The 22101-nt window shown below is 36.7% G+C and overlaps 1 protein-coding gene across 1 annotated transcript; it reads left to right on the plus strand.

Annotated features, from left to right (window-relative positions):
• Positions 1 to 269: 269 nt before the first annotated feature.
• Positions 270 to 5981, plus strand: LOC135701863 (uncharacterized). Its single transcript, XM_065222802.1, has 3 exons — positions 270 to 1373; positions 1653 to 3890; positions 5841 to 5981. Exons 1-3 carry the CDS (start codon positions 270 to 272, stop codon positions 5979 to 5981), a joined length of 3483 nt encoding a protein of 1160 aa, XP_065078874.1.
• The last annotated feature ends 16120 nt before the right edge of the window (positions 5982 to 22101 follow it).

Here is a 22101-nt window from a genome sequence, read left to right on the forward strand (position 1 = left end):
CAAGTTTCGGCTGAACATTTTAGTAGTGTTAGTGAGCCTAGTGAGGCTCAAGAAACACGTCCGAACAAGTTTCGGCTGAACATTGTAGTAGTGTTAGTGAGCCTAGTGAGGCTGAAGAAACACGTCCGAACAAGTTTCGGCTGAACATTGTAGTAGTGTTAGTGAGCCTAGTGAGGCTCAAGAAACACGTCCGAACAAGTTTCGGCTGAACATTGTAGTAGTGTTAGTGAGCCTAGTTAGGCTGAAGAAAAAAGTGCAAACGATCAAAAATGACCGAATTAAAGACGCTTGTGCACCTTCGGGGCCAAGCAAAAGCCAAAGTGACCAGAATTCGGAAAAGAATCGAAGAATTGGCTGAACTCGGCGTCGTGCAGCTGACCCTAGCACAGCTGAAGGTGTATTCCCGAAATTTGGAGGCACATTTTCAAGAATATCTTAGACTACATCATCAAATCACCGGCCTGTTGCCACCGGAGAAGATAGATGACAACGACGCTACGTACTTGCAATTTGAATCCCTCCACATTGAAACCTCTGCGTTGGTGGAAAGTCTAATTCAAGATTCGATCCCGAATACCGCACCTCCTGTGGTAGTGCCCGTGTCCCAATCCTTGAGTAGTCAGCCACCGCAAATAATCGTTCAGCAACAGCCACTTCCGGTTCCCATCCCTTCCTTCGATGGAAAACCGGAAAATTGGCCAAGGTTCCAGCAAGTGTTTTCGGATGTCATGTCAAGGTCCAAGGACTCCAACGCTGTTAAGTTACACCACCTTGAAAGAGCACTAGCGGGTGGTTCCGCTGTCAAACTTATCGACCCAAAGACGCTTAGTGATGGAGATTTCGTCCACGCCTGGGAGTTACTGCTTGACGTTTACGATGATGAAAGAAAGGCAGTTGACTCTCATATCTACGGCTTATTGAGTCTCAAGCAGATGAGCAAGGAATGTTCCAAGCAGCTGAGGGAGCTTTTGAACGAGGTAACCCGCCACGTGGAAGGATTAAGGCTGTTGGAGCAGAACTTGGAAGGAGTTTCCGAAAGGTTCGTTATTGGCGTCCTATCCGGTGCACTGGATCCGGAAACGAGAAAGCAGTGGGAAGTGACCATTCCCCATAAGGAGATTCCAACGTATGATGATACCATCAAGTTTTTGAAGGAGCGATGTTCATTGTTGGAACGTTGCGAAGTTAGCCAACCGAAGTCATCGAAGGAGTCAAACCTGAAACCGTACTCAAAACCCCAATCGGCAAAGTCATTCGCTATGGCTACATCCGTAGCTAATAGTGAAGTGAAATGTGATGTCTGTAGTGCAAATCATCCCAATTTTAAGTGCGACAGGTTTGTTTCTTTGACGGTACCCCAGCGGAGAGTTAAGGTAAGAGAACTTAACCTTTGTTTCAATTGTTTGCGGAAGGGGCACCTTGCTTCAAAATGCCCTTCAGGAAAATCTTGCCAGGAGTGTCAATGTAGACACAACACTCTACTTCATGAGCCCAAGAATCCAAAGCCCGTTGATAGTTCAAGGCCCATTGATAACCCTAACCCCATAGTTGAAGGTCTGAATCCCCAGCCTGAACTAAACCAAGTTGTCTCAAGTTCCCAAGTTATTCCTCTTATTGAAAGTGTTTCATCGTTGTCCAACTCAATTCATAAGGTTCCTTTGTCGGATGGCACGCTTTTGCTAACGGCCATGGTTGATGTTCTTGACAGCCGTGGAAATTCGCATCCCTGCCGTGCATTCCTCGATTGTGGTTCCCAACCACATTTAGTTTCCCGTTCCTTGATTGAGTGTTTGGAAATCGACGAAGTTCCCACCCATGTTGAAGTCGTCGGAGCAACTGGTAAACGATCAGTGTTGGACAAGAAAGTAAAGCTTTCGTTTCGTTCTCGTTGTATGGATTATGAAGCCCAGATTGAATGTTTGGTCACCAATGTGGTGACTGGCCCTATTCCTAGTAGAAAATTGGATGTTCGTTCTTGGAGTATTCCCCCAGGTTTAGCACTTGCCGATCCTTCCTTCCACATCCCCGGACAAGTTGATCTCTTGATCGGAATTAAACTCTTCTTCCACTTGATGCTACCCGGACAGTTAGTGTTGGGTAATGATTTTCCAATTCTTAAGGAAACCCGTCTGGGATGGGTTGTTGCTGGTGGTACTGAGGATATTGATCAGAATCAGCATTGCTATGCAGCCACACTACGTCCGCTATCAGAATGTATGGAAAGATTTTGGTCTGTCGAGTCCATTGAGGATGCGGATGCCGTATCTGAGGAGGAGCAAGATTGTGAGCAGCTTTTCAGTTCCACTTCTGTTCGAAACCCTGATGGTACCTACACTGTCCACCTTCCGTTGAAGGAATCTGTAAGTGATCTAAGTAATAACCGATCGTTGGCCCTAAAGCGTTTCTTCATTTTGGAGCATCGATTCAGCAAGAATGCCGATTTGAAGAATGCTTACGTTGATTTCATCAACGAGTATAAATCGTTGTCCCATTGTAAGGAAGTTTCCGAGGTAGATGACGTCCCTGAGAAGTTGGTTCACTATTTACCTCACCATGCGGTCTTGAAGCCAAGTAGTTCCACCACCCGTTTAAGAGTTGTCTTCGATGCTTCGGCTCGAACAACTGGTCCATCTCTTAATGATGTTCTGATGATTGGTCCGACAGTTCAGCCTGACATTTTTTCACTAAACCTGCGGTTCCGTACACACCGTTTTGCATTAAAGGTTGATGTTTCAAAAATGTTTAGGCGAATCAAGATAGCTGAGGATCATTCTCCCCTTCAGAGGATTTATTGGAGGGAAAACCCTGATGACCCACTTCAGATCCTAGAGTTGACAACCGTTACTTATGGAACAGCCAGTGCCCCATTCTTGGCCACACGAACATTGTTGCAGTTAGCCCGTGATGAATCTCACCATTTTCCAATAGCTTCCAAGGTTTTAGAAGAGGATGTTTATATGGATGACGTGGTATCAGGAGCTGATACCATCGAGCAGGCAATTGATCTTCGTTTGGAGTTGACAAACTTGTTGAACTCTGGAGGCTTCCCTGTTCATAAATGGTGTGCAAGTGACCCAGCCATACTCGATACAGTGCCTGAAGAAGACCGAGAAAGGTTCTTAGAGTTTGAGGATTCAGATGTCAACAAGGTTATCAAAACCTTGGGTCTATTATGGGATCCAGATGAGGATATTTTCCGTTTCCATTGCGAATTGAAGTTACAGTCGTCGCCTATCTCAACCAAGCGAGTTGTCCTCTCTGAGATTGCTCGAATATTTGATCCTTTGGGTCTTATTGCTCCGGTGATTGTTTTGGCAAAGGAAATCATGCAGTGTTTGTGGAAAGATGGTTTGGGTTGGGATGACTCATTGGAAGGTGAAGTTCTGCAATCTTGGCTTACGTTTAGAGATTCGTTGAAGTATATTGATATGGTCAAGATTCCCCGCTACGTGGGATTGACGGACGTTAAATTCGTCGAAATACATGGGTTCGCTGACGCTTCCAACCGTGCTTACGGAGCAGCTGTTTATTTGAGAGTTGTTTCTGATACCGATGTAAAAACTTTGTTGCTATGCAGTAAATCAAGAATTGCTCCCTTGAAACCTTTGACGATCCCTAGAATGGAATTATGTGCCGCCTTATTGTTGTCAAAATTGGTTCCCAAATGCATCTCGTCGTTAAAAATGGACATAAATCGCGTGTATTTGTGGTCCGACAGTCGTATTGTACTCGCCTGGTTGAAAAAGTCTTCCAGCCAGCTTGAAGTCTTCGTCCGCAACCGTGTAACGGAAATCAATACTGCAACCGTCGATTATTCCTGGCATTACGTTCGTTCTATCGAAAACCCAGCCGACATTGTGTCCCGAGGACAGCTGCCACAGTATCTTGCAGTAAATGATTTGTGGTGGTGTGGGCCATCATTTCTGAAAATGCGTCAGTGTGAATTCGCAACTCCGGATCTACTCCCAGAATCTGATTTACCCGATTTCTGTCCGAGCATGCCAGTAGTCTCTGCTACCATTGTTCTGCAAGATGTTCCGTTTCTTGAAGCTTTCGGCTCATTTCGAAAATTGCAAAGAGTGATTGGCTATGTATTACGCTTTGCGAACAATTGCAGATCAAACCGTGCAAACCGTGTGTCTTCCGTTCATTTGACTGTTCCCGAATTGCGAAGGTCGATGGTTGTTGTGATTGGGTTAGTTCAACGTCTTGAGATGCCGGACGAAAAAGGCCTTATTTCGTCAGGAAAGCCTAGTCGTCGTTTTGCGATGCTGGATCCTATTATTGTGGACGGTTTAATAAGAGTTGGTGGTAGGTTGGATAACTCCCGTTTGCCGTATGAAGCTCGTCATCAAATTTTGCTTCCAAATAAGAGCATAGTTAGTGAACTTCTCATTCGTGATCACCTAGGACCATCTGGATTAATGTCGCTTCTACGTCAGAAATTTTGGTTAATCAACGCTAAGTCTACCATTCGTAAGGTATTGAGAAAATGTGTGACATGTTTCCGTTCTCGCCCTCGTTTTCTACAGCCTTTGATGGGTAGTTTGCCCGAAGCACGTGTTGTTCCTTCCACTCCATTCTCTCACACCGGCGTAGATTTTGCTGGACCGATATTCATAAAGGTCGGTCTACGAAAAACCGTTCGAACAAAAGCCTATATTTGTATTTTCATTTGCCTTGCTACCAAAGCAATTCATTTGGAATTAGTTTCCGACTTGTCGTCAGTAGCTTTTATAGCTGCATTACAGCGTTTTGTCAGCCGTCGGGGACTAGTGGAAGAAATCAATTCCGACAATGGCACAAATTTTGCTGGTGCTAAATCCGATCTTCACGAACTTTTTTTGATGTTCCAGGATGATCAAGCGAAAGGAAAAATCAATGAGTTCTGTTGTGCCCGCGAAATTGTTTGGAAATTCATTCCACCTCGGTCACCCAATTTTGGAGGATTGTGGGAGGCTGGGGTGAAGAGTACAAAAACCCATTTGCGTAAAATTCTGACCAATGCCTCTCTCAATTTCGAAGAATTCTACACTGTTCTCACGCAGATAGAAGCAGTACTCAATTCACGTCCACTTTTCGCTAACTCGTTAGACGCCCATGAACCATCTGCCATAACACCCGGCCACTTTCTTATTGGTCGAGAATTGGTTGCTATTCCTGAACCTACTCTTGAGGGAATCCCTGTAAACCGTTTGACCCGTTGGAAATACTTACAGTCACTTCGAGAACATTTTTGGAAACGTTGGTCATCCGAATATCTCAATACGCTACAAGCTCGCACCAAATGGAAGAAGGGTTCTTGTAACGTTGTCCCTGGTCTTATTGTCCTTCTTAAAGAAGATAACTTACCTCCACAGTCATGGAAATTGGGCAGGATTTTGAAGGTTTATCCTGGCAAGGATTCAGTAGTTAGAGTAGTAGACGTGCAAACATCTGCTGGGGTATACCGTCGTCCAGTTTCTAAAGTCGCACCACTTCCCATTGAAGAGAACAATCAAGCTCTAGCATACACAGACCCACATAACATGCCGGCGGGAGAATGTTCGGTTCCGAACGTTTAATCTATGTATTAATTTTCCCTACACTCCTCTACATAACGATTTGCACTGTTGTGAAGCGAAGCAGACTCCTCCCAGTATCGTCAATTCCACGCAAGAACGAGAAGTCAACTTTACACAGCGGTACGAATGCAGAGAATAAAAATGTATAAAAGCAAACCATTTCGCGCGAAGCGCATCACTATTATTGTAACTGCCGAACGAGAAACATCAAATAAATTAATATTCAACCATCACCAAACGAGCATAATTTTATCCTCATGTCCATTGCCACTGGAGCACACGATCGCTGCTGTTGATAATCGCTGCCATACAGTCCACATTCTAGCCGTTGCACCTGGAGCCAACAAGAAGGCCAATAGTGTCCCGTCCGATCGATCCGATTCACAACTGGACCCCACCCGTGGTAATCTAGTGTGAACACCGGTTCGACTTCCCTATCGGACACCCTATTGCCTTTATCCCCGACGCTGTAGGTTGGGAATTTGTTGTTTTGCCAAGTTGGATCGTCCTAGTTAATTTTCGCCCCGGATCCGTTTACATGTGCACCGCACAAATTTTTTCCACAACAAAAGTAAACCGGGGAAATCACTCTATCTCTAACCCCAACCGTCAGATTGGCCTGAAATTTTTTCTACAAGTAGATGTCATTACCAACTGCCTTCTATAAAAATTTCAGCTTGATAAGTTGTGCCGTTAATTTAAAAAAATAGTGATAAGTTTATTAAACAAAAAAAGTATAATTATTCCACAACAAACGTAAAACGGGGAAATCACTCTATCTCAAACAACAAACATCAGATTGGCCTGAAATTTTTTCTACAAGTAGAGGTCACTACCAACTGCCTTCTGTGAAAATTTCAGCTTGATTTGTTGTGCCGTTAATAAAAAAAAAAATCGTAATAGATTTATTACACAACAGTAAAACAGGCAAATCGCTCTATCTCTAACCCCAACCTTCAGATTGGCCTGAAATTTTTTCTACAAGTAGAAATTATTGCAAACTCAACCATTATGGAGTAGTCACTACAAAGTGCAAAAAAAAAAAAAAAAAAAAAAAAAAAAAGTTCGGATTCCCTAACACAGACATCAGATTTCAGGTCCTAAGACTCATTGCCGTGTCTCATGGGGAAACTTTGAGCCAGGCTTCCCCTTTTTAATGAGGTAGTTTTTACGCCGATTTTTTTTCGATTCTAAACCCAATCACCCCGTTTGCAAGCAGGTTGAACGTTACTAAGAACAACCAACAATCCGAGATGGGTTTTAATGTCCTATATGAAGACTGCTTTTCTTTTGTTAAAAATCTTCAATTAATTTTTTCCACAACAAAAGTAAACCGGGGAAATCACTCTATCTCTAACCCCAACCGTCAGATTGGCCTGAAATTTTTTCTACAAGTAGATGTCATTACCAACTGCCTTCTATAAAAATTTCAGCTTGATAAGTTGTGCCGTTAATTTTTAAAAAATAGTGATAAGTTTATTAAACAAAAAAAGTTTAATTATTCCACAACAAACGTAAAACGGGGAAATCACTCTATCTCAAACAACAAACATCAGATTGGCCTGAAATTTTTTCTACAAGTAGAAGTCATTACCAACTGCCTTCTGTGAAAATTTCAGCTTGATGAGATGTGCCGTTAATTTAAAAAAAATAGTGATAGGTTTATTACACAAAAAAGTATAATTATTCCACAACAAACGTAAAACGGGGAAATCACTCTATCTCAAACAACAAACATCAGATTGGCCTGAAATTTTTTCTACAAGTAGAAGTCATTACCAACTGCCTGCTGTGAAAATTTCAGCTTGATGAGTTGTGCCGTTAGTTTTTAAAAAATGGTGATAGGTTTATTACACAAAAAAGTATAATTATTCCACAACAAACGTAAAACGGGGAAATCACTCTATCTCAAACAACAAACATCAGATTGGCCTGAAATTTTTTCTACAAGTAGAAGTCATTACCATCTGCCTTCAGAGAAAATTTCAGCTTGATGAGTTGTGCCGTTAATTTTTAAAAAATAGTGATAGGTTTATTACACAAAAAAGTATAATTATTCCACAACAAACGTAAAACGGGGAAATCACTCTATCTCAAACAACAAACATCAGATTGGCCTGAAATTTTTTCTACAAGTAGAAGTCATTACCAACTGCCTGCTGTGAAAATTTCAGCTTGATGAGTTGTGCCGTTAATTTTTAAGAAATAGTTATAGGTTTATTACACAAAAAAGTATAATTATTCCACAACAAACGTAAACCGGGGAAATCACTCTATCTCTAACCCCAACCGTCAGATTGGCCTGAAATTTTTTCTACAAGTAGATGTCATTACCAACTGCCTTCTATAAAAATTTCAGCTTGATAAGTTGTGCCGTTAATTTTTAAAAAATAGTGATAGGTTTATTACACCAAAAAGTATAATTATTCCACAACAAACGTAAAACGGGGAAATCACTCTATCTCAAACAACAAACATCAGATTGGCCTGAAATTTTTTCTACAAGTAGAAGTCATTACCAACTGCCTTCTGTGAAAATTTCAGCTTGATGAGTTGTGCCGTTAATTTTAAAGAAATAGTGATAGGTTTATTACACAAAAAAGTATAATTATTCCACAACAAACGTAAAACGGGAAAATCACTCTATCTCAAACAACAAACATCAGATTGGCCTGAAATTTTTTCTACAAGTAGAAGTCATTACCAACTGCCTTCTGTGAAAATTTCAGCTTGATGAGTTGTGCCGTTAATTTTTAAGAAAAAGTGATAGGTTTATTACACAAAAAAGTATAATTATTCCACAACAAACGTAAAACGGGGAAATCACTCTATCTCAAACAACAAAGATCAGATTGGCCTGAAATTTTTTCTACAAGTAGAAGTCATTACCATCTGCCTTCAGAGAAAATTTCAGCTTGATGAGTTGTGCCGTTAATTTAAAAAAAAATAGTGATCGGTTTATTACACAAAAAAGTATAATTATTCCACAACAAACGTAAAACGGGGAAATCACTCTATCTCAAACAACAAACATCAGATTGGCCTGAAATTTTTTCTACAAGTAGAGGTCACTACCAACTGCCTTCTGTGAAAATTTCAGCTTGATTTGTTGTGCCGTTAATAAAAAAAAATCGTAATAGATTTATTACACAACAGTAAAACAGGCAAATCACTCTATCTCTAACCCCAACCTTCAGATTGGCCTGAAATTTTTTCTACAAGTAGAAATTATTGCAAACTCAACCATTATGGAGTAGTCACTACAAAGCGCAAAAAAAAAAAAAAAAAAGTTCGGATTCCCTAACACAGACATCAGATTTCAGGTGCTAAGACTCATTGCTGTGTCTCATGGGGAAACTTTGAGCCAGGCTTCCCCTTTTTAATAAGGTAGTTTCTACGCCGATTTTTTTTTTCGATTCTAAACCCAATCACCCCGTTTGCAAGCAGGTTGAACGTTACTAAGAACAACCAACAATCCGAGATGGGTTTTAATGTCCTATATGAAGACTGCTTTTCTTTTGTTAAAAATCTTCAATTAATTTTTTCCACAACAAAAGTAAACCGGGGAAATCACTCTATCTCTAACCCCAACCGTCAGATTGGCCTGAAATTTTTTCTACAAGTAGATGTCATTACCAACTGCCTTCTATAAAAATTTCAGCTTGATAAGTTGTGCCGTTAATTTAAAAAAAATAGTGATAAGTTTATTAAACAAAAAAAGTATAATTATTCCACAACAAACGTAAAACGGGGAAATCACTCTATCTCAAACAACAAACATCAGATTGGCTTGAAATTTTTTCTACAAGTAGAGGTCACTACCAACTGCCTTCTGTGAAAATTTCAGCTTGATTTGTTGTGCCGTTAATAAAAAAAAAATCGTAATAGATTTATTACACAACAGTAAAACAGGCAAATCGCTCTATCTCTAACCCCAACCTTCAGATTGGCCTGAAATTTTTTCTACAAGTAGAAATTATTTCAAACTCAACCATTATGGAGTAGTCACTACAAAGCGCAAAAAAAAAAAAAAAAAAAAAAAAAGTTCGGATTCCCTAACACAGACATCAGATTTCAGGTGCTAAGACTCATTGCCGTGTCTCATGGGGAAACTTTGAGCCAGGCTTCCCCTTTTTAATAAGGTAGTTTCTACGCCGATTTTTTTTCGATTCTAAACCCAATCACCCCGTTTGCAAGCAGGTTGAACGTTACTAAGAACAACCAACAATCCGAGATGGGTTTTAATGTCCTATATGAAGACTGCTTTTCTTTTGTTAAAAATCTTCAATTAATTTTTTCCACAACAAAAGTAAACCGGGGAAATCACTCTATCTCTAACCCCAACCGTCAGATTGGCCTGAAATTTTTTCTACAAGTAGATGTCATTACCAACTGCCTTCTATAAAAATTTCAGCTTGATAATTTGTGCCGTAAATTTAAAAAAATAGTGATAAGTTTATTAAACAAAAAAAGTATAATTATTCCACAACAAACGTAAAACGGGGAAATCACTCTATCTCAAACAACAAACATCAGATTGGCCTGAAATTTTTTCTACAAGTAGAGGTCACTACCAACTGCCTTCTGTGAAAATTTCAGCTTGATAAGTTGTGCCGTTAATTTTTAAAAAATAGTGATCGGTTTATTACACAAAAAAGTATAATTATTCCACAACAAACGTAAAACGGGGAAATCACTCTATCTCAAACAACAAACATCAGATTGGCCTGAAATTTTTTCTACAAGTAGAAGTCATTACCAACTGCCTGCTGTGAAAATTTCAGCTTGATGAGTTGTGCCGTTAGTTTTTAAAAAATAGTGATAGGTTTATTACACAAAAAAGTATAATTATTCCACAACAAACGTAAAACGGGGAAATCACTCTATCTCAAACAACAAACATCAGATTGGCCTGAAATTTTTTCTACAAGTAGATGTCATTACCAACTGCCTTCTATAAATATTTCAGCTTGATAAGTTGTGCCGTTAATTTTTAAAAAATAGTGATAAGTTTATTAAACAAAAAAAGTTTAATTATTCCACAACAAACGTAAAACGGGGAAATCACTCTATCTCAAACAACAAACATCAGATTGGCCTGAAATTTTTTCTACAAGTAGAAGTCATTACCATCTGCCTTCAGAGAAAATTTCAGCTTGATGAGTTGTGCCATTAATTTTTAAAAAATAGTGATCGGTTTATTACACAAAAAAGTATAATTATTCCACAACAAACGTAAAACGGGGAAATCACTCTATCTCAAACAACAAACATCAGATTGGCCTGAATTTTTTTCTACAAGTAGAAGTCATTACCAACTGCCTGCTGTGAAAATTTCAGCTTGATGAGTTGTGCCGTTAGTTTTTAAAAAATAGTGATAGGTTTATTACACAAAAAAGTATAATTATTCCACAACAAACGTAAAACGGGGAAATCACTCTATCTCAAACAACAAACATCAGATTGGCCTGAAATTTTTTCTACAAGTAGAAGTCATTACCATCTGCCTTCAGAGAAAATTTCAGCTTGATGAGTTGTGCCGTTAATTTTTAAAAAATAGTGATAGGTTTATTACACAAAAAAGTATAATTATTCCACAACAAACGTAAAACGGGGAAATCACTCTATCTCAAACAACAAACATCAGATTGGCCTGAAATTTTTTCTACAAGTAGATGTCATTACCAACTGCCTTCTATAAATATTTCAGCTTGATAAGTTGTGCCGTTAATTTTTAAAAAATAGTGATAAGTTTATTAAACAAAAAAAGTTTAATTATTCCACAACAAACGTAAAACGGGGAAATCACTCTATCTCAAACAACAAACATCAGATTGGCCTGAAATTTTTTCTACAAGTAGAAGTCATTACCAACTGCCTTCTGTGAAAATTTCAGCTTGATGAGATGTGCCGTTAATTTAAAAAAAAATAGTGATAGGTTTATTACACAAAAAAGTATAATTATTCCACAACAAACGTAAAACGGGGAAATCACTCTATCTCAAACAACAAACATCAGATTGGCCTGAAATTTTTTCTACAAGTAGAAGTCATTACCAACTGCCTGCTGTGAAAATTTCAGCTTGATGAGTTGTGCCGTTAGTTTTTAAAAAATAGTGATAGGTTTATTACACAAAAAAGTATAATTATTCCACAACAAACGTAAAACGGGGAAATCACTCTATCTCAAACAACAAACATCAGATTGGCCTGAAATTTTTTCTACAAGTAGAAGTCATTACCATCTGCCTTCAGAGAAAATTTCAGCTTGATGAGTTGTGCCGTTAATTTTTAAAAAATAGTGATAGGTTTATTACACAAAAAAGTATAATTATTCCACAACAAACGTAAAACGGGGAAATCACTCTATCTCAAACAACAAACATCAGATTGGCCTGAAATTTTTTCTACAAGTAGAAGTCATTACCAACTGCCTTCTGTGAAAATTTCAGCTTGATGAGTTGTGCCGTTAATTTTTAAGAAATAGTTATAGGTTTATTACACAAAAAAGTATAATTATTCCACAACAAACGTAAACCGGGGAAATCACTCTATCTCTAACCCCAACCGTCAGATTGGCCTGAAATTTTTTCTACAAGTAGATGTCATTACCAACTGCCTTCTATAAAAATTTCAGCTTGATAAGTTGTGCCGTCAATTTTTAAAAAATAGTGATAGGTTTATTACACCAAAAAGTATAATTATTCCACAACAAACGTAAAACGGGGAAATCACTCTATCTCAAACAACAAACATCAGATTGGCCTGAAATTTTTTCTACAAGTAGAAGTCATTACCAACTGCCTTCTGTGAAAATTTCAGCTTGATGAGTTGTGCCGTTAATTTTAAAGAAATAGTGATAGGTTTATTACACAAAAAAGTATAATTATTCCACAACAAACGTAAAACGGGAAAATCACTCTATCTCAAACAACAAACATCAGATTGGCCTGAAATTTTTTCTACAAGTAGAAGTCATTACCAACTGCCTTCTGTGAAAATTTCAGCTTGATGAGTTGTGCCGTTAATTTTTAAGAAAAAGTGATAGGTTTATTACACAAAAAAGTATAATTATTCCACAACAAACGTAAAACGGGGAAATCACTCTATCTCAAACAACAAACATCAGATTGGCCTGAAATTTTTTCTACAAGTAGAAGTCATTACCATCTGCCTTCAGAGATAATTTCAGCTTGATGAGTTGTGCCGTTAATTTAAAAAAAAAATAGTGATCGGTTTATTACACAAAAAAGTATAATTATTCCACAACAAACGTAAAACGGGGAAATCACTCTATCTCAAACAACAAACATCAGATTGGCCTGAAATTTTTTCTACAAGTAGATGTCACTACCAACTGCCTTCTGTGAAAATTTCAGCTTGATTTGTTGTGCCGTTAATAAAAAAAAATCGTAATAGATTTATTACACAACAGTAAAACAGGCAAATCGCTCTATCTCTAACCCCAACCTTCAGATTGGCCTGAAATTTTTTCTACAAGTAGAAATTATTGCAAACTCAACCATTATGGAGTAGTCACTACAAAGCGCAAAAAAAAAAAAAAAAAAAAGTTCGGATTCCCTAACACAGACATCAGATTTCAGGTGCTAAGACTCATTGCCGTGTCTCATGGGGAAACTTTGAGCCAGGCTTCCCCTTTTTAATAAGGTAGTTTCTACGCCGATTTTTTTTTTCGATTCTAAACCCAATCACCCCGTTTGCAAGCAGGTTGAACGTTACTAAGAACAACCAACAATCCGAGATGGGTTTTAATGTCCTATATGAAGACTGCTTTTCTTTTGTTAAAAATCTTCAATTAATTTTTTCCACAACAAAAGTAAACCGGGGAAATCACTCTATCTCTAACCCCAACCGTCAGATTGGCCTGAAATTTTTTCTACAAGTAGATGTCATTACCAACTGCCTTCTATAAAAATTTCAGCTTGATAAGTTGTGCCGTTAATTTAAAAAAAATAGTGATAAGTTTATTAAACAAAAAAAGTATAATTATTCCACAACAAACGTAAAACGGGGAAATCACTCTATCTCAAACAACAAACATCAGATTGGCTTGAAATTTTTTCTACAAGTAGAGGTCACTACCAACTGCCTTCTGTGAAAATTTCAGCTTGATTTGTTGTGCCGTTAATAAAAAAAAAATCGTAATAGATTTATTACACAACAGTAAAACAGGCAAATCGCTCTATCTCTAACCCCAACCTTCAGATTGGCCTGAAATTTTTTCTACAAGTAGAAATTATTTCAAACTCAACCATTATGGAGTAGTCACTACAAAGCGCAAAAAAAAAAAAAAAAAAAAAAAGTTCGGATTCCCTAACACAGACATCAGATTTCAGGTGCTAAGACTCATTGCCGTGTCTCATGGGGAAACTTTGAGCCAGGCTTCCCCTTTTTAATAAGGTAGTTTCTACGCCGATTTTTTTTCGATTCTAAACCCAATCACCCCGTTTGCAAGCAGGTTGAACGTTACTAAGAACAACCAACAATCCGAGATGGGTTTTAATGTCCTATATGAAGACTGCTTTTCTTTTGTTAAAAATCTTCAATTAATTTTTTCCACAACAAAAGTAAACCGGGGAAATCACTCTATCTCTAACCCCAACCGTCAGATTGGCCTGAAATTTTTTCTACAAGTAGATGTCATTACCAACTGCCTTCTATAAAAATTTCAGCTTGATAAGTTGTGCCGTTAATTAAAAAAAATAGTGATAAGTTTATTAAACAAAAAAAGTATAATTATTCCACAACAAACGTAAAACGGGGAAATCACTCTATCTCAAACAACAAACATCAGATTGGCCTGAAATTTTTTCTACAAGTAGAGGTCACTACCAACTGCCTTCTGTGAAAATTTCAGCTTGATTTGTTGTGCCGTTAATAAAAAAAAATCGTAATAGATTTATTACACAACAGTAAAACAGGCAAATCGCTCTATCTCTAACCCCAACCTTCAGATTGGCCTGAAATTTTTTCTACAAGTAGAAATTATTGCAAACTCAACCATTATGGAGTAGTCACTACAAAGCGCAAAAAAAAAAAAAAAAAAAAAAAAAAAAAGTTCGGATTCCCTAACACAGACATCAGATTTCAGGTGCTAAGACTCATTGCCGTGTCTCATGGGGAAACTTTGAGCCAGGCTTCTTCTTTTTAATAAGGTAGTTTCTACGCCGATTTTTTTTTCGATTCTAAACCCAATCACCCCGTTTGCAAGCAGGTTGAACGTTACTAAGAACAACCAACAATCCGAGATGGGTTTTAATGTCCTATATGAAGACTGCTTTTCTTTTGTTAAAAATCTTCAATTATTTTTTTCCACAACAAAAGTAAACCGGGGAAATCACTCTATCTCTAACCCCAACCGTCAGATTGGCCTGAAATTTTTTCTACAAGTAGATGTCATTACCAACTGCCTTCTATAAAAATTTCAGCTTGATAAGTTGTGCCGTTAATTTAAAAAAATAGTGATAAGTTTATTAAACAAAAAAAGTATAATTATTCCACAACAAACGTAAAACGGGGAAATCACTCTATCTCAAACAACAAACATCAGATTGGCCTGAAATTTTTTCTACAAGTAGAAGTCATTACCATCTGCCTTCTGTGAAAATTTCAGCTTGATGAGATGTGCCGTTAATTTAAAAAAAATAGTGATAGGTTTATTACACAAAAAAGTATAATTATTCCACAACAAACGTAAAACGGGGAAATCACTCTATCTCAAACAACAAACATCAGATTGGCCTGAAATTTTTTCTACAAGTAGAAGTCATTACCAACTGCCTGCTGTGAAAATTTCAGCTTGATGAGTTGTGCCGTTAGTTTTTAAAAAATAGTGATAGGTTTATTACACAAAAAAGTATAATTATTCCACAACAAACGTAAAACGGGGAAATCACTCTATCTCAAACAACAAACATCAGATTGGCCTGAAATTTTTTCTACAAGTAGAAGACATTACCATCTGCCTTCAGAGAAAATTTCAGCTTGATGAGTTGTGCCGTTAATTTTTAAAAAATAGTGATAGGTTTATTACACAAAAAAGTATAATTATTCCACAACAAACGTAAAACGGGGAAATCACTCTATCTCAAACAACAAACATCAGATTGGCCTGAAATTTTTTCTACAAGTAGAAGTCATTACCAACTGCCTGCTGTGAAAATTTCAGCTTGATGAGTTGTGCCGTTAATTTTTAAGAAATAGTTATAGGTTTATTACACAAAAAAGTATAATTATTCCACAACAAACGTAAACCGGGGAAATCACTCTATCTCTAACCCCAACCGTCAGATTGGCCTGAAATTTTTTCTACAAGTAGATGTCATTACCAACTGCCTTCTATAAAAATTTCAGCTTGATAAGTTGTGCCGTTAATTTTTAAAAAATAGTGATAGGTTTATTACACCAAAAAGTATAATTATTCCACAACAAACGTAAAACGGGGAAATCACTCTATCTCAAACAACAAACATCAGATTGGCCTGAAATTTTTTCTACAAGTAGAAGTCATTACCAACTGCCTTCTCTGAAAATTTCAGCTTGATGAGTTGTGCCGTTAATTTTTAAGAAAAAGTGATAGGTTTATTACACAAAAAAGTATAATTATTCCACAACAAACGTAAAACGGGGAAATCACTCTATCTCAAACAACAAAGATCAGATTGGCCTGAAATTTTTTCTACAAGTAGAAGTCATTACCATCTGCCTTCAGAGAAAATTTCAGCTTGATGAGTTGTGCCGTTAATTTAAAAAAAAATAGTGATCGGTTTATTACACAAAAAAGTATAATTATTCCACAACAAACGTAAAACGGGGAAATCACTCTATCTCAAACAACAAACATCAGATTGGCCTGAAATTTTTTCTACAAGTAGAGGTCACTACCAACTGCCTTCTGTGAAAATTTCAGCTTGATTTGTTGTGCCGTTAATAAAAAAAAAATCGTAATAGATTTATTACACAACAGTAAAACAGGCAAATCACTCTATCTCTAACCCCAACCTTCAGATTGGCCTGAAATTTTTTCTACAAGTAGAAATTATTGCAAACTCAACCATTATGGAGTAGTCACTACAAAGCGCAAAAAAAAAAAAAAAAAAAAAAAGTTCGGATTCCCTAACACAGACATCAGATTTCAGGTGCTAAGACTCATTGCCGTGTCACATGGGGAAACTTTGAGCCAGGCTTCCCCTTTTTAATAAGGTAGTTTCTACGCCGATTTTTTTTTTCGATTCTAAACCCAATCACCCCGTTTGCAAGCAGGTTGAACGTTACTAAGAACAACCAACAATCCGAGATGGGTTTTAATGTCCTATATGAAGACTGCTTTTCTTTTGTTAAAAATCTTCAATTAATTTTTTCCACAACAAAAGTAAACCGGGGAAATCACTCTATCTCTAACCCCAACCGTCAGATTGGCCTGAAATTTTTTCTACAAGTAGATGTCATTACCAACTGCCTTCTATAAGAATTTCAGCTTGATAAGTTGTGCCGTTAATTTAAAAAAATAGTGATAAGTTTATTAAACAAAAAAAGTATAATTATTCCACAACAAACGTAAAACGGGGAAATCACTCTATCTCAAACAACAAACATCAGATTGGCTTGAAATTTTTTCTACAAGTAGAGGTCACTACCAACTGCCTTCTGTGAAAATTTCAGCTTGATTTGTTGTGCCGTTAATAAAAAAAAAATCGTAATAGATTTATTACACAACAGTAAAACAGGCAAATCGCTCTATCTCTAACCCCAACCTTCAGATTGGCCTGAAATTTTTTCTACAAGTAGAAATTATTGCAAACTCAACCATTATGGAGTAGTCACTACAAAGCGCAAAAAAAAAAAAAAAGTTCAGATTCCCTAACACAGACATCAGATTTCAGGTGCTAAGACTCATTGCCGTGTCTCATGGGGAAACTTAGAGCCAGGCTTCCCCTTTTTAATAAGGTAGTTTCTACGCCGATTTTTTTTTCGATTCTAAACCCAATCACCCCGTTTGCAAGCAGGTTGAACGTTACTAAGAACAACCAACAATCCGAGATGGGTTTTAATGTCCTATATGAAGACTGCTTTTCTTTTGTTAAAAATCTTCAATTAATTTTTTCCACAACAAAAGTAAACCGGGGAAATCACTCTATCTCTAACCCCAACCGTCAGATTGGCCTGAAATTTTTTCTACAAGTAGATGTCATTATCAACTGCCTTCTATAAAAATTTCAGCTTGATAAGTTGTGCCGTTAATTTAAAAAAAATAGTGATAAGTTTATTAAACAAAAAAAGTATAATTATTCCACAACAAACGTAAAACGGGGAAATCACTCTATCTCAAACAACAAACATCAGATTGGCCTGAAATTTTTTCTACAAGTAGAGGTCACTACCAACTGCCTTCTGTGAAAATTTCAGCTTGATTTGTTGTGCCGTTAATAAAAAAAAAATCGTAATAGATTTATTACACAACAGTAAAACAGGCAAATCGCTCTATCTCTAACCCCAACCTTCAGATTGGCCTGAAATTTTTTCTACAAGTAGAAATTATTGCAAACTCAACCATTATGGAGTAGTCACTACCAAGCGCAAAAAAAAAAAAAAAAAAAAAAAAAAGTTCGGATTCCCTAACACAGACATCAGATTTCAGGTGCTAAGACTCATTGCCGTGTCTCATGGGGAAACTTTGAGCCAGGCTTCCCCTTTTTAATAAGGTAGTTTCTACGCCGATTTTTTTTTTCGATTCTAAACCCAATCACCCCGTTTGCAAGCAGGTTGAACGTTACTAAGAACAACCAACAATCCGAGATGGGTTTTAATGTCCTATATGAAGACTGCTTTTCTTTTGTTAAAAATCTTCAATTAATTTTTTCCACAACAAAAGTAAACCGGGGAAATCACTCTATCTCTAACCCCAACCGTCAGATTGGCCTGAAATTTTTTCTACAAGTAGATGTCATTACCAACTGCCTTCTATAAAAATTTCAGCTTGATAAGTTGTGCCGTTAATTTAAAAAAAATAGTGATAAGTTTATTAAACAAAAAAAGTATAATTATTCCACAACAAACGTAAAACGGGGAAATCACTCTATCTCAAACAACAAACATCAGATTGGCCTGAAATTTTTTCTACAAGTAGAGGTCACTACCAACTGCCTTCTGTGAAAATTTCAGCTTGATTTGTTGTGCCGTTAATAAAAAAAAAATCGTAATAGATTTATTACACAACAGTAAAACAGGCAAATCGCTCTATCTCTAACCCCAACCTTCAGATTGGCCTGAAATTTTTTCTACAAGTAGAAATTATTGCAAACTCAACCATTATGGAGTAGTCACTACAAAGCGCAAAAAAAAAAAAAAAAAAAAAAAAGTTCGGATTCCCTAACACAGACATCAGATTTCAGGTGCTAAGACTCATTGCCGTGTCTCATGGGGAAACTTTGAGCCAGGCTTCCCCTTTTTAATAAGGTAGTTTCTACGCCGATTTTTTTTTCGATTCTAAACCCAATCACCCCGTTTGCAAGCAGGTTGAACGTTACTAAGAACAACCAACAATCCGAGATGGGTTTTAATGTCCTATATGAAGACTGCTTTTCTTTTGTTAAAAATCTTCAATTAATTTTTTCCACAACAAAAGTAAACCGGGGAAATCACTCTATCTCTAACCCCAACCGTCAGATTGGCCTGAAATTTTTTCTACAAGTAGATGTCATTACCAACTGCCTTCTATAAAAATTTCAGCTTGATAAGTTGTGCCGTTAATTTAAAAAAAATAGTGATAAGTTTATTAAACAAAAAAAGTATAATTATTCCACAACAAACGTAAAACGGGGAAATCACTCTATCTCAAACAACAAACATCGGATTGGCCTGAAATTTTTTCTACAAGTAGAGGTCACTACCAACTGCCTTCTGTGAAAATTTCAGCTTGATTTGTTGTGCCGTTAATAAAAAAAAAATCGTAATAGATTTATTACACAACAGTAAAACAGGCAAATCGCTCTATCTCTAACCCCAACCTTCAGATTGGCCTGAAATTTTTTCTACAAGTAGAAATTATTGCAAACTCAACCATTATGGAGTAGTCACTACAAAGCGCAAAAAAAAAAAAAAAAAAAAAAAAAAGTTCGGATTCCCTAACACAGACATCAGATTTCAGGTGCTAAGACTCATTGCCGTGTCTCATGGGGAAACTTTGAGCCAGGCTTCCCCTTTTTAATAAGGTAGTTTCTACGCCGATTTTTTTTTCGATTCTAAACCCAATCACCCCGTTTGCAAGCAGGTTGAACGTTACTAAGAACAACCAACAATCCGAGATGGGTTTTAATGTCCTATATGAAGACTGCTTTTCTTTTGTTAAAAATCTTCAATTAGTTTTTTCCACAACAAAAGTAAACCGGGGAAATCACTCTATCTCTAACCCCAACCGTCAGATTGGCCTGAAATTTTTTCTACAAGTAGATGTCATTACCAACTGCCTTCTATAAAAATTTCAGCTTGATAAGTTGTGCCGTTAATTTTTAAAAAATAGTGATAAGTTTATTAAACAAAAAAAGTTTAATTATTCCACAACAAACGTAAAACGGGGAAATCACTCTATCTCAAACAAAAAACATCAGATTGGCCTGAAATTTTTTCTACAAGTAGAAGTCATTACCAACTGCCTTCTGTGAAAATTTCAGCTTGATGAGATGTGCCGTTAATTTAAAAAAAATAGTGATAGGTTTATTACACAAAAAAGTATAATTATTCCACAACAAACGTAAAACGGGGAAATCACTCTATCTCAAACAACAAACATCAGATTGGCCTGAAATTTTTTCTACAAGTAGAAGTCATTACCAACTGCCTGCTGTGAAAATTTCAGCTTGATGAGTTGTGCCGTTAGTTTTTAAAAAATAGTGATAGGTTTATTACACAAAAAAGTATAATTATTCCACAACAAACGTAAAACGGGGAAATCACTCTATATCAAACAACAAACATCAGATTGGCCTGAAATTTTTTCTACAAGTAGAAGTCATTACCATCTGCCTTCAGAGAAAATTTCAGCTTGATGAGTTGTGCCGTTAATTTTTAAAAAATAGTGATAGGTTTATTACACAAAAAAGTATAATTATTCCACAACAAACGTAAAACGGGGAAATCACTCTATCTCAAACAACAAACATCAGATTGGCCTGAAATTTTTTCTACAAGTAGAAGTCATTACCAACTGCCTGCTGTGAAAATTTCAGCTTGATGAGTTGTGCCGTTAATTTTTAAGAAATAGTTATAGGTTTATTACACAAAAAAGTATAATTATTCCACAACAAACGTAAACCAGGGAAATCACTCTATCTCTAACCCCAACCGTCAGATTGGCCTGAAATTTTTTCTACAAGTAGATGTCATTACCAACTGCCTTCTATAAAAATTTCAGCTTGATAAGTTGTGCCGTTAATTTTTAAAAAATAGTGATAGGTTTATTACACCAAAAAGTATAATTATTCCACAACAAACGTAAAACGGGGAAATCACTCTATCTCAAACAACAAACATCAGATTGGCCTGAAATTTTTTCTACAAGTAGAAGTCATTACCATCTGCCTTCAGAGAAAATTTCAGCTTGATGAGTTGTGCCGTTAATTTAAAAAAAAAATAGTGATCGGTTTATTACACAAAAAAGTATAATTATTCCACAACAAACGTAAAACGGGGAAATCACTCTATCTCAAACAACAAACATCAGATTGGCCTGAAATTTTTTCTACAAGTAGAGGTCACTACCAACTGCCTTCTGTGAAAATTTCAGCTTGATTTGTTGTGCCGTTAATAAAAAAAAATCGTAATAGATTTATTACACAACAGTAAAACAGGCAAATCGCTCTATCTCTAACCCCAACCTTCAGATTGGCCTGAAATTTTTTCTACAAGTAGATGTCATTACCAACTGCCTTCTATAAAAATTTCAGCTTGATAAGTTGTGCCGTTAATTTTTAAAAAATAGTGATAGGTTTATTACACCAAAAAGTATAATTATTCCACAACAAACGTAAAACGGGGAAATCACTCTATCTCAAACAACAAACATCAGATTGGCCTGAAATTTTTTCTACAAGTAGAAGTCATTACCAACTGCCTTCTGTGAAAATTTCAGCTTGATGAGATGTGCCGTTAATTTAAAAAAAATAGTGATAGGTTTATTACACAAAAAAGTATAATTATTCCACAACAAACGTAAAACGGGGAAATCACTCTATCTCAAACAACAAACATCAGATTGGCCTGAAATTTTTTCTACAAGTAGAAGTCATTACCAACTGCCTGCTGTGAAAATTTCAGCTTGATGAGTTGTGCCGTTAGTTTTTAAAAAATAGTGATCGGTTTATTACACAAAAAAGTATAATTATTCCACAACAAACGTAAAACGGGGAAATCACTCTATCTCAAACAACAAACATCAGATTGGCCTGAAATTTTTTCTACAAGTAGAAGTCATTACCATCTGCCTTCAGAGAAAATTTCAGCTTGATGAGTTGTGCCGTTA

The sequence above is a fragment of the Ochlerotatus camptorhynchus genome, unplaced genomic scaffold (assembly GCF_037179485.1).
Source record: "Ochlerotatus camptorhynchus isolate MF236.1 unplaced genomic scaffold, CSIRO-AGI_Acam_v1.1 ptg000177l, whole genome shotgun sequence".
NCBI lineage: Eukaryota > Metazoa > Arthropoda > Insecta > Diptera > Culicidae > Ochlerotatus > Ochlerotatus camptorhynchus.

What these genes read in the sequence shown, in the direction of transcription:
- LOC135701863 (XM_065222802.1), top strand. Translation starts at nt 270, where the DNA reads ATGACCGAATTAAAGACGCTTGTGCACCTTCGGGGCCAAGCAAAAGCC. An exon ending in TACCCCAGCGGAGAGTTAAG is followed by an intron (nt 1,374 to 1,652) that starts GTAAGAGAACTT and finishes TCAATTCATAAG; the next exon opens with GTTCCTTTGTCGGATGGCAC. An exon ending in AGCTGCCACAGTATCTTGCA is followed by an intron (nt 3,891 to 5,840) that starts GTAAATGATTTG and finishes TTGCCACTGGAG; the next exon opens with CACACGATCGCTGCTGTTGA.